The 12,466-nt window shown below is 42.0% G+C and overlaps 1 protein-coding gene across 2 annotated transcripts in view; it reads right to left on the bottom strand.

Annotated features, from left to right (window-relative positions):
* Nucleotides 1–10,703: 10,703 nt before the first annotated feature.
* LOC139409007 (zinc finger FYVE domain-containing protein 9-like) overlaps nt 10,704–12,466 on the bottom strand; it is an 11,974-nt gene continuing 10,211 nt past the window's right edge. The window contains exons 14-16 of one of the 2 annotated variants that reach the window (XM_071153615.1): nt 12,260–12,365; nt 11,961–12,140; nt 10,704–11,681 (exon numbers count right to left, since the gene is read on the bottom strand). In XM_071153615.1, coding sequence (XP_071009716.1) covers nt 11,520–11,681; nt 11,961–12,140; nt 12,260–12,365 — 448 coding nt within the window. In that variant the 3' untranslated portion in view covers nt 10,704–11,519. Of the gene's footprint in view, nt 11,682–11,960; nt 12,141–12,259 lie in introns of those variants that run through there. The other variant, XM_071153616.1, reaches the window with a different exon arrangement.

The following is a 12,466-nucleotide window of genomic DNA, read 5'->3' as shown; positions in this document are numbered from 1 at the left end:
TTGAAACCTGAACCAGGTTGCAGGCACTGGTTACAGTTTGACGTTTTTTCTTGAGTGGGCAGCTTGATGACAGCCTGTCAATATTTTTATTTGACCTTTATTTAACTAGGCAAGTCAGTTAAGAACAAATTCTTATTTTCAATGACGGCCTAGGAACAGTTCAGGGGCAGAACGACAGAGTTGTACCTTGTCAGCTCGGGGATTTGAACTACTTACTAGTCCACCACTCTAACCACTAGGCTACCCTGCCGCCCCCAATATTTAAATCACCCAGAAAATATACTTCTATGTTGATATCACCTACATTATCAAGCATTTCACACATAATTCACCTGTACAGTGGCAGGTCTTATAAAGGTGTCCTGTTAATTACTTGGTAGCTGGAGGCTGCTAAGTGATTCAATTCATAAGTTAAACTATTTGAGAAACGCTAATTGACATCTTTGCATTATAGTCCCATACTTATGAGATTGAACCTTGACATACTTTCTCATGAAACTAGCTAATGTTCTGGTCCCATAGGCACACATGGTTTTACAAAACGCTTATTGTCTAAACGGTTAGCTAAATGTCTTTGTGCCTAGGCTCAAAGTGAATAGAACAGTGTTTTGTTTCAAATGGGTATGAATGCATTTCCAGTAGCATGCCTGCCTTGTAGTGTTATCTCAGCCATCTAAACTACGTCAAGCATGTAGGATGTAAACAAGAGGCCCATTCTGCTTTGTTTGATGAGATGCATCGGAAGACCCGGGGAGCAGAGCGCCTTGCCGACCGCTCAGTGTCAGCACCCAGCCCACAGCTTTCTCCGTGTGGGGAAGGGGGCCTGGTTCAGGGTTGGGTTAGGTCAAACACAAGATATATGAGTTTGACTTGGAGCTGGTGACAAGTGCACTGTACACAGGGTTTGGTAGATTACTTTCTATATGTAATCCGTTACAGTTGCTAGTTACCTGTCCAAAATGTTAATCAGTAACATAACTTTTGGATTACCTAAACTCGGTAACTTAATCTGATTACTTTCCTTTTCTTTTGGATTACCTTCCCCTTAACAGGCGTTAGAAGAAGACAAAAATAATCCATTGAATGCATTTGGTGTGTCATAATAGTGGTCTCTGACTCGCTCAGGTGGAACTTAAACTTGCCAGTTTTTTCCAATCTGAATTTAATGTCGTTGAGAAAACAGAAATGTGCATTTGTTGTTTCATAATAGTGGTATACGACATTCTGGTCAGACTCGCTAAAGGTGGAACAAACTTAAACTTGCAAGTTTTTTCCAATCTGAATTTAATGTCATTGAGAAAACAGAAGGGTGTCATAATGTATTTTTCCGCAAAGAGTCTAAAAAGGGAAGGGGGGGTTATACTAATCTATATGGAATTGTTTTAACTTCTTGACTCTACTTGAGACGCATATGTCTCAAGTAGGCACCTGGAAATGCAAATGCGCTACGCTAAATGCTAAATGTACTCGTTAAAACTCAAACCTTGATCAAAATTCACAAGCAGGGTATTGAATTAAAGCTACACTCGTTGTGAACCTAGCCAACAAGTCAGATTTTTAAAATGCTTTTCGGCGAAAGCATGAGAAGGTATTATCTGATAGCATGCACCACCTGAAAATGCCTGAATGCGACGTAAACAAAGACTCTGCTTATCCGACGCAGCACAAAACGCAGAAATAAAATATAAAACATTCATTACCTTTGACAAGCTTCTTTCTTGGCACTCCTATATGCCCCATAAACATCACTATTGGGTCTTTTTTTCGTTTAAATCGGTCCATATATACCCAAAATAGCTTTCTATGGAAGCTGTGTCATTCAGAAAAAAACATTGTTTTTAAACGCTGCGTAATTTTTTAAAATTAAAAAAGTTGACGATAAACTTTCACAAAACACTTCGAAATCCTTTTGTAATCCAACTTTAGGTATTAGTAAACGTTTATAATCTATCAAAATGATTACAGGGCGATGTATATTCAATAGCTCCTCGTTTGCAAATCAATGGCTGCCAATGTCCACATTAACAACATCCGGGTGGAGACTGGAAGAAACGGAAGCCAGATAGATGGATTTTCCAACAATAAATTCAATTGAAAATGACGACAATGGCGACATCGTGTGGAATTTGTATGAATTGCATGCAGGTCGATATTAAATTTTGTCCTCTTTTAACAACCCATGGAAGTGACTTATGGAAATTATTTTTAGCTTTCAGAGAGCAGTTTTCCTTGCGTTTTTCAATGAAACACACAATCTGTTATAGTCACAGCCGTGATTTAACCAGTTTTAGAAACTTCAGAGTGTTTTCTATCCACACATACTAATCATATGCATATACTATATTCCTGGCATGAGTAGCAGGACGCTGAAAAGTTGCGCGATTTTTAACAGAATGTTCGAAAAAGGAGGGGGTAGAAGTAAGGAATGTCATACCAATGCTCCTTTTCTATTTGATTTAGAATATTAAGACCCTTTGTAGTATCAACAAAAATATTACAATATTTTTGGCCTTACTGCTATTAGCCCATACAAACAACAGATATCCCCCCCCCCCAAAAAAAAAAAATCTAAAGGAAGTTTGTTCTGAAGTATCTGGCCTATATCTGAGATATATAAGAAAGATCAGGAAACAGTTTGTTTGCATGTATTTAACCCGTTATTTTTGGAACTGAACAGTCTCTACATACAGAAAGTATACTTAAATTCATTTTTTCAACTGGTAACAGGGCACCTTCATACGAGTCTTGTGAGGTCTGTGGGCATCCTAGAGCAAAACAATCGACATGTACGTATTTGTGGGAGTCTCACCTTTCCACATAGTGGTCACATTAGTGTGTAGCCCAAACTGTCCGGATGCTACTGACAGAAGTTGGCAGATTGTCTGTACCGACTTCAGACAAGTCCCAAACAAGTCCCAAGATGCTTGTGAAGGTCGTAGAGATCGAACACCATCGTGTTCGTGAGAGTCTCATCTTTCCATAGAGTGGTCATAATAGTTTGTAGGCCAAACTGCTCGGAAGCTACCGCCAACGCAAAACAATAGCTCTAGCTTAAACTGTTTGTTATGGGGATTTTTTTAATATGCTAACTAGATTTACACAGGGACGCAGACATCAACCTTAGGGGGGATTTAAAGTCATCCAAAAAGTATTCATCTAGTTTTTGAAAAGTATCTGTAATCTGGTGCCAAGACAACAACCTTTATCTCAATGTCAGTGAGACGAGGAGGTGATCTTGAAACTATAGGAGAAAGAGGGGAGAAAACGCCCCCATCCACATCAACGGGGCTGTTGTGGAGTGTGTCGAGAGCTTTAAGTTCCTTGGCGTCCACCTCACAAAGGACTTAACATGGTTCACACACACCTGCATAGTCCCCCTCGGGAGGCTGACAAGATTTGGCATGGGATCCTCAAAAAGTTATGCAGCTGCACCATCAAGAGCATCTTGACTGGCTGCCTCACCGCTTGGTGTGGCAAATGCACCGCCTTTGACCTCACTACAGAGGGTAGTGCGGACAGCCCAGTACATCACTGGAGCCGAGTTCTCTGCCATCCAGGACCTCTATATCAGGTGGTGGCAAACGGTACCGGAGCATCGGCTCTCAGACCAACAGGCTCCGAGTCAGTTACCACGAGGGGGCTAAAGAAGGCATAGCCCCCTCAGTTCAAACCTTAGCCCCCTCAGTTCAAACCTTAACCACCTCAGTTTTAGTTTTAGTTTTATGTCCCTATATAAAAATAGCCAAAAAGTTAAAAGATTGAATGACAGGTTGGCACCCAAAAAATCTGAACCTCTGCTGCAGTGTCAGCACAATGGACAGGGCACACTGCTGCAGTGTGTGTAGGCAGCCTGGTCCGATTGACTAGACGTAACATAGTAAATGTAAATCCGGGATACTCAAATTAGTATGCTATGTTACATTTGGTATGGTTTCATAAGACATAAGGTTAGTTAAAGGTGCAATATGTAACTCTTGTCAGGAAACTAGGCATATATGTCGCGCGTCACTACTTTACAGGACAGACATTTGAATGTGCATTTTTTTATTTGATAAAGAATGCTTTCTGGAACATATTAACTTTAATGTGCCTTAAAAACAAACTTGTATGCCATCTGTAAATACGAATACAATTGTTAAATTATGAACCCAGTTGGTTTAGCCATGGAAGAAGTAAGGAACCTTCGCCTAGCCATGATTGGCTTATAATGGATGGGCTGGAAATGCTGAAAGATGAGTTCAGATTGATCTGAGTTCAGATCTGCCATGTAGCAGGCTTCTGGTTATAACATGAGCTGCTTAGTATGCTTTCTAATGTGGCTTTTTAAAAATATGTCAAAAAAGAACTGCACAAGTGTTGCTAAGGCTCTCCACTTTCTGGAGGACTTAGTTTTGAAATCAGTGTAATGCCCGGTGGAAGCAGAGTATGATAGCGAAGGAGAAGGTGAAAATTCAGATGTTTGATTGCAAATGCTGAGGGAGCCGAAAATAGAACACCGAAGGTTGTATAAAACACCTGTCTGGATTACATCATCAAACTAAGGGCAACCATGGCATCAGTGAAAGAGAGGGAGAAGTGTTCATCCATGTATATGGGTAAGAGAATCTAGCTAGCTACATTTTCAGATATTATACATTTCTAATTTTGCGAAGAAGTCGTTTTCATTGCAAGTTAAAGTGTACTGTTAGATAGCTAGCTAACGTTAGCTGGCTGTATGATCCGTGTATGATCGGTGTAGTAATGTTATTTGTATCTCTGAGCCATTTGCGTGGCAAGTTATAGATGAATGTTAGCTAGCTAGCTAACATTGAACCTAGCTTGTTGTTTAGCTTTAGCTACCTGTAGATTCATGACGGGTAGTAATGTTATGAGTTGGGATTATGGTTAGCTACATGTCTAAACAAAAGAGTCCAATAAGCAAGTAACCATTTTATTGTACCATTTACACCTTCTAACAAGCTAGAAACTAACCTAAAACATTGTTTAGAAAGTTGCTTTTAGTTGCCTGGTTTGCTAGATTGACATATACTAAATCCATTTTTAAACAGATAGGTTTGTTGGTGTTAAAATGCAACAGTCATCCTCTTGAAGCAAGGGGGCAGTATTTTGATGCTTGGATAAAATCGTTCCCAAAGTAAACTGCCTATTTCTCAGGCCCAGAAGCTAGAATATGCATATAATTTGCAGATTAGCATAGAAAACACTCTAAAGTTTCAAAAACTGTCAAAATATTGTCTGTGAGTATAACAGAACTGATATTGCAGGCAAAAACCTGAGGAAATCCAACCAGGAAGTGCTGTTTTTCTGAAACTACTCTGTTCCATTGCAAGCCTATCCTCCATTTAAAGGGATATCAACCAGATTCCTTTCCCTATGGCTTCCACAGGGTGTGAACAGTCTTTAGACATAGTTTCAGGCTTTTATTCTGAAAAATGAGCGAGAATGATCACATCGTGTCAGTGGATAGCTAGGTGTCCCCAGATTTGTGCATGCGCGAGCGCCTGTAGCGAGACCTTTTCTCTCTCTCTGCTATTGAAAAGGCTACCGTCCGGTTTAAATATTATTGATTATTTGTTGTAAAAACAACCTGAGGATTGATTATAAAAACATTTGACATGTTTCTACAAACTTTATGGATATTATTTGGAATTTTCGTCTGCCCGTCGTGACCTGCACGAGCCTGTGAATTACTAAACAAAATGCACCAACCAAATTGAGGTTTTTGGATATAAAGAGAATCTTTATGGAACAAAACAAACATTTATTGTGTAACTGGGAGTCTCGTGAGTGCAAACATACGAAGATCATCAAAGGTAAGTGATTTTCTGATGCTTTTCTGACTTTCGTGACCAATCTACTTTGCTGCTAGCTGTTTGTAATGTTTTGTCTGCTGAAAGTTGTCCTCACATAATCGCATGGTTTGCTTTCACCGTAAAGCTTTTTTGAAATCTGACACGCCAGGTGAATTAACAACAAGCTATCCTGTGTTTTGGTATATTGCACTTGTGATTTCATGAAAATAAAATATTTTTAGAAATGTAATTTGAATTTGGCGCTCCTCAATTTACCGGATGTTGACGAAAATGATCCCGCTAAAGGGATCGGTGCGCCAAGAGGTTAAGCTATTTTGGACCCCCAGGCTGCTGATGTCATGCATGCTGTCGTTTTGTGTTTATACGTTTTCATAACGACAATGACAAGTTTGATGACGGACTACAATAGAATGTTAATGTCACTGGGACAACAACATTATATAGACATGTCAATAGAAGTAGTTTAAACCAGCCTTTAGTCTTGAAATCTTTGGTTGTACACTACCGTACTCACTGTTTAGCACATGGCCTCACATGAATCCTTAAAGAGATGGGTGGGACTAAGGATTAAGAGGGTGTGAACGATGCTGAATATCTGTAGACAAAGAAGAGCTCTCCAGTAGGTGTCCCAAATTATTCAAGGGCCATTTTCTCAAAAGTGGGGTTATAAGTTTATCAACTTTCAAAGCATAATTACTTTCCCCATTTGTTCCTCAACTACAGTGTATGATATACCATTATCTAGCTCTGAGTCTCAACTTTTACCCAATTTCAAATTTCGCTACATAAGACCAAATCGAGGCGGTCGTCACAAATGCAGAAATCGTGCCGCCATTTCCTGGTTGCTAAAATGTTTATAGTTTGCATAATTTCAGTTTATGTGACAAAACAAGCAGTCGTTGTGTAGAGAATCATTGTACCATCTAAACCACTGTGAAATATATTTTTCATAACCAAAAATATTGTATTTTCAACTGGTGTACAAAAACCAGACTTAGGAAGGGGAACATAGAAATAGTGCACATAGAACATATCTACTGCTTCTTAGACTTGCTTTCAATGAGAATGACAAATCTACAACTCAACTTTCCTATTTAATTTGGTTGGGTCGCCCAAAATGTTATATATTGCAGTATTAAGGCAAAAACATATCATATGCTTTGCAAATTTGTAACATAATGTACGTTTAGAAAATTCATAACATATCATACAAAAATGGATGATGGACATTCTCAAATGAATATATCATACTAAATGGAGTATCTCAGATTTACGTACACAATAATACGAAATGCTCTGAGACCAGCGGAAGCAGCATCAAACCACCGAGGCCGCTGCCAAGACCAGCAGCAATGATGCTCCTGAGCTCCAGCTAGTGCCGTGTACAGAGCCTACCCACCTACCCACCCCTTCAACAAGCGCCGCCATAAAGGCTCCACAGCCGCCTCCACCTCTGACTGTTCCTGATGATCTTGGAACAGAGGAGCCAGCCTAGGTTAGCCTAGAAATCATATCCTAGCTAACAGGTTTTCTGTAAAAAAAAACATGAATTTAATGGCAACTGTTTCATAGGAAGAGAGTGGCTGGAATACACGGCTACTGCAGCTGCTGCATTTTGTTTCCCATGTCCAAAGATCTGTGTTGGGTCCAATGCTAACGCAGACAAGGCCTTCACCTAAGCTGGGTATTCTAACTGGAAGAATGCTATTGATCGTACCAAAGGATTTGCTAGGCACACTTCAAGCAAAGAGCATTTGTAATGCACTGCACTGTGGAAAGAAAAACTAGTTTGATGTGTTATTGGGGAACATCAGTTACACTGTCAACACTTCTTATTGATGGACAGCTGGCAAGAAATCGCATGTGTTTGTTGGCGATTGTGGACTTTATTGAGTTCCTTATTTCAAACCAGTAATCACTGAGGGGGACATTGGATGTGATTGAGTCAAGAGACAGGGGGCAGTGGTGCAACCTCTGTTAGATCTAAGCAAAACAGATTTGGTGGAATATGAGTTAAGTGTCGCTCTTGCTCCAAGGAGGACAAATTGACCACACTTGATATCTATCTTGCAACGATTCTCTAGGGCTCTCTCCGCTGTGCCGACCATGCTAACTGCAAGGAAACATGGACTGACTCTTGGGGCGGCCACAGCTACATGAGAGAACTCATTTTCCACTTTGACAAACGTGTTCAGTCAGCACAGAGGAAGCATGCTACACCTAAGGAAAGCTCATCTAATCCAACTGCCATTTGAGGGGGATCTTACAAGAAGATTTTGGGGAGAATGGAATGATCGGTTATTCAGGAAGTTCCACAGAGCGTCAAGGAAGCTGCAACCTTTTTGAAATGGTAAGATTGAAACAATGTTGCTGGTTGTTTTTTGTCAGAATCTTGCCTTAGTGTGTAGGGCGCTGTCCATGGTGCTGATAGAAAGCCGCGACGTTTCGTGCCATTGAACCGGTCTTCTTGGTCAAAAGCATTTTTTTGAACGTTTGTTTGTGGTATATCATGATAAGCAGACTTTTATATACAGTGCATTCAGAAAGTATTCAGACCCCTTCATTTTTCCCACATTTTGTTACGTTAAAGCCTTATTCTAAAATGAATTAAATTGTTTCCTCATCAATCTACACACAATACCCCATAACGACAAAGCAAAAACTGTTTTTCAGAAACGATTGCAAATAAAAAAATATCACATTTACATAAGTATTCAAGCTCTTTACTCAGTACTTTGTTGAAGTACCTTTTGCTGCAATTACAGCCTTGAGTCTTCTTGGGTATGACGCTACAAACTTGCACACCTGTATTTGGTGAGGTTCTCTCATCTCTCTATATAAGGTAGACAGTGCCTGTCAAAGCAAAAACCAGGCCATGATGTCGAAGGAATTGTTCGTAGAGCTCAGAGACAGGATTGTGTTGAGGCACTGAGCTGAGGAAGGGTACCAAAGAAATTCGGCCTACATCATTCTCAAATAGAAGAAGTTTGGAACCATCAAGACTCTTCCTAGAGCTGGCTGACGGAAGCCACTTCTCAGTTAAAGGCACATGACAGCCCTCTTGGAGTTTGTCAAAAGGCACCTGAAGGACTCTCAGACCATGAGAAACAAGATTCTCTGGTCTGGTGAAACAAAGACTGAACTCTTTGGCCTGAATGCCAATCATCAAGTCTGGAGGAATCCTGGCACCATCCCTATGGTGAAGCATGGTGGTGGCAGCATCAGGCTGTGGGGATGTTTTTCAGAGACAGGGACTGAGAGACTAGTCAGGATCGAGGGAAAGATTAACGGAGAAAAGTACAGAGAGATCCTTGATGAAAACCTGCTCCAGAGCGCTCAGGACCTCAGACCTTCCAACAGGTCAACAACCGTAAGCACACAGTTAAGACAACACAGAAGTGGCTTCGGGTCAAGTCTCTGAATGTCCTTGAGTGGCCCAGCCAGGACCCGGACTTGAACCTGATCAAACATATCTAGAGACCTGAAAATAGCTGTGCAGCAACGCTCCCCATTCAACCTGACAGAGTTCAGAGGATCTGCAGAGAGGAATGGAAGAAACTACCCAAATACAGGTGTGCCAAGCTTGAAGCGTCATACCCAAGAAGACTCAATGCTGTAATCGCTGCCAAAGGTGCTTCAACAAATTACAGAGTAAAGGGTCTGAATGTGATATTTCAGTTATTATTATTTATTTATTTTTGCAAAAAAAAAACTGAAAACCTGTTTTTGCTTTGTCATTATGGGGTATTGTGTGTAGATTGATGAAGGAAAATAAAAGTTTTAATCAATTTTAGAATAAGGCTGTAATGTAACAAAAAGTCAAGGGGTCTGAATAGTTCCTGAATGTACTGTGAGAATGCTGTCTACAGGCAGGAGGTGAGGGCCCTGACTGAGTGGTGCTAGGAAAATAACCTTTCCCTCGACAAAACTAAGGAGCTGATTGTGGAACTCAGGAGGCAGCAGAGAGAGCACAACCGCAATCCAAATCGACAGGGACCAGTGGAGAGGGTTCCTAGGCGTGCACCTCACTGACAACCTGAAATGGTCCATTCACAAAGACATCTTCGGGCAGATGAAGAAATTCGGCTTGGCCCCTAAGATCCTCACAAACTTCTACAGATGCACCATTGAGAGCATCCTGTCGGGCTGTATCACCGCCTGGTACGGCAATTGCACAATCCGCAATCGCAGGGCTCTCCAGAGGGTGTTGCGGTTTGCCCAACGCATCATCGGGGGAACACTGCCTGCCCTCCAGGACGTCTATAGCACCCGGTGTCACAGGAAGGCCAAGAAGATCATCAACGACCTCCGCCACCCGAGCCACGGCCTGTTCTTCCCGCTGCTATCTAGAAGGCGAGGGCAGTACAAGCGCATCAAAGCTGGGACCGAGAGACTGAAAATCAGCTTCTATCTCCAGACCATCAGACTGTTAAATAGTCCCCATTAGCCGGCCTCTGCCCAGTACCCTGCAGTGAACTTAGTCACTGTTACTAGCCGGCTACCACCCGTTGCTCTACCCTGCACCGTAGAGACTGATGCCTGATGTACATGGTCATTGAACACTGGTCACTTTAATTATGTTGACATACTGTTTTAACCCATTTCATATTTATACTGTATTCTAGTCAAGGCTCATCTTCTTTAACTACTGCTATACACACTAATTCTATTCATATACTGTCTACACACACCATCATATACATATAAATTTATATTCCGGACTGACATTGCCTGTTCTGATATTGTTTTGTATTGTTGGGGATTACATCACTGTCGAAGCATAAGAGACATAAGCATTTCTCTGCACCTCAGACAACATCGGAAGAATAGGAGTATGCAACCAATAAAGATCGGATTTGGTTCAAAAAATCAAAACCTTGTATGATTTCCTTGTGTTAATATAATGTTTAATTAATCCTAGGTTGACAGTAATGCATTTCAGGGGCAATCAAGAGGAATTCAAATACATTCAAATATGAAAACATTCTTAAACATTCATTCATTCAGTATGCATCAAACGGCTAGCTACAGATCTACTGATATATTTCTTTTAAAGTCATTCTCTTTTTCCCATTGCTTTTTAAGGTCAGGGGCTGAATCCAGTCCCCAGTTTGAAGTCATTCTCTTTTTCCCATTGCTTTTTAAGGTCAGGGGCTGAATCCAGTCCCCAGTTTGAAGTCATTCTCTTTTTCCCATTGCTTTTTAAGGTCAGGGGCTGAATCCAGTCCCCAGTTTAAAGGCATTCTCAAAATATGGGCATTTCTATTGAAAATATACAGACGTACTGGTCTCAAGCCACGAAATGAAGCAGATTACTACACCCTGATCTCATGGCCACTTTCGGGTTTCATGTGTGTGTTTTGGTGATGTTCCACAGTAACACTGGTACAAAGCCTGACAGTGGGAAAAACAACATGAGGGTGGCATTTCTTTCTGCTGCTGAGTTAGAGGCCAAGGCAGGGTGACCTATGGAACAGCTTTGGTGAGTCAGACCACTTACCACCCAGCCACCTCTTGCCACAGGCTGGCTGAGAAATATAGAGCCTGGAGGTGAGCTTTTATGTCCATTAAATGAGCGTACTCCTTCAACCAACGCTGTTTTGAAGCTCTTTCGAACTCACAGCAGCACAAATGGAGAGCCAGGAGAGAGGATGGTGAGTGGACGGCGCGATGTGGAGATGAGCGTGTGCACTTTGGCCCCCTCCCCTAAGAGATGTTTTCCAGGATGTAGAAGATGAGCTCTATGACTACGGGTCCCTCGCTCCTCTTGCGCCCCCTGCTGTGGATGATGGGCGTCAGCACGGTGTCCAGGGTGCTGAGGTACGGGGCTGGGAGTGGCAGGCCATTGCTGCCGGCCACAAACCCCACCTGGAACATCAAACAGCGATGTTAACCCGCCACACATCGATAACTTTCACTGCCAGCTTTGGCAACATCACGAAGGCCTACACCCCGCCACTGTTTACATGACTAATAACTTCCTGTTAAAAAAAGGTGGTCCCCAACACAAATCTTAGGCAGTCAAGAGTTACTACAACTACTAAAGTAAGATGACGTGCAATTTGAAAGATTCTGCTCCCAGAAAGTTGTATTTCTTAACATCTAAATGGTCCAAGTCCAGTATGTTCATTCAATGGGCACCCTCACCTGCTGGGAGTCCAGTGTGACACGCAGCCCCAGCTTGGCCATGCCATCTTCCTTCAGCAGCTTGAGGTGTGGGCACAGCGCCAGGCAGAATGCCCGGGCCAGTCGCTCTGTCAGCCGGCTGTGTTCTGTATGGTGGTCACCCTGGCTCTTGGGACGATCCCCTCTCTGTACAAAGAACACCTGGGAAACACACAAGAGACTCACAAAGACATGGGCATGCACTTAGGGGAATACAGTACAGAGACAAATGGCGTTGAGTAAGAGTAAGAGTACCACGTGAAACGTTGGGACATGCGTACCTCTGTCCAGCGGATGACCTTTCCATTGGACTTGTATTCTGACTTTTGGAACATCTTCACACTATTGACGGACTCCATGGACTTCCCATCAATGGGGCTGATAACACTGCAAGATACACATGCATGCACGCACGCACACAGCCATACAAAGAAGGCAAGCGACGATAAAGGGTATTCTACAGCGATGGACAAGAGGGTCCGATAGTC

The sequence above is a fragment of the Oncorhynchus clarkii genome, chromosome 5 (genome assembly GCF_045791955.1).
Source record: "Oncorhynchus clarkii lewisi isolate Uvic-CL-2024 chromosome 5, UVic_Ocla_1.0, whole genome shotgun sequence".
Lineage (NCBI taxonomy): Eukaryota > Metazoa > Chordata > Actinopteri > Salmoniformes > Salmonidae > Oncorhynchus > Oncorhynchus clarkii.
The sequence above is the reverse complement of the archived record's forward strand: the minus strand, read 5'-3'. Positions and strand labels throughout refer to the sequence as shown.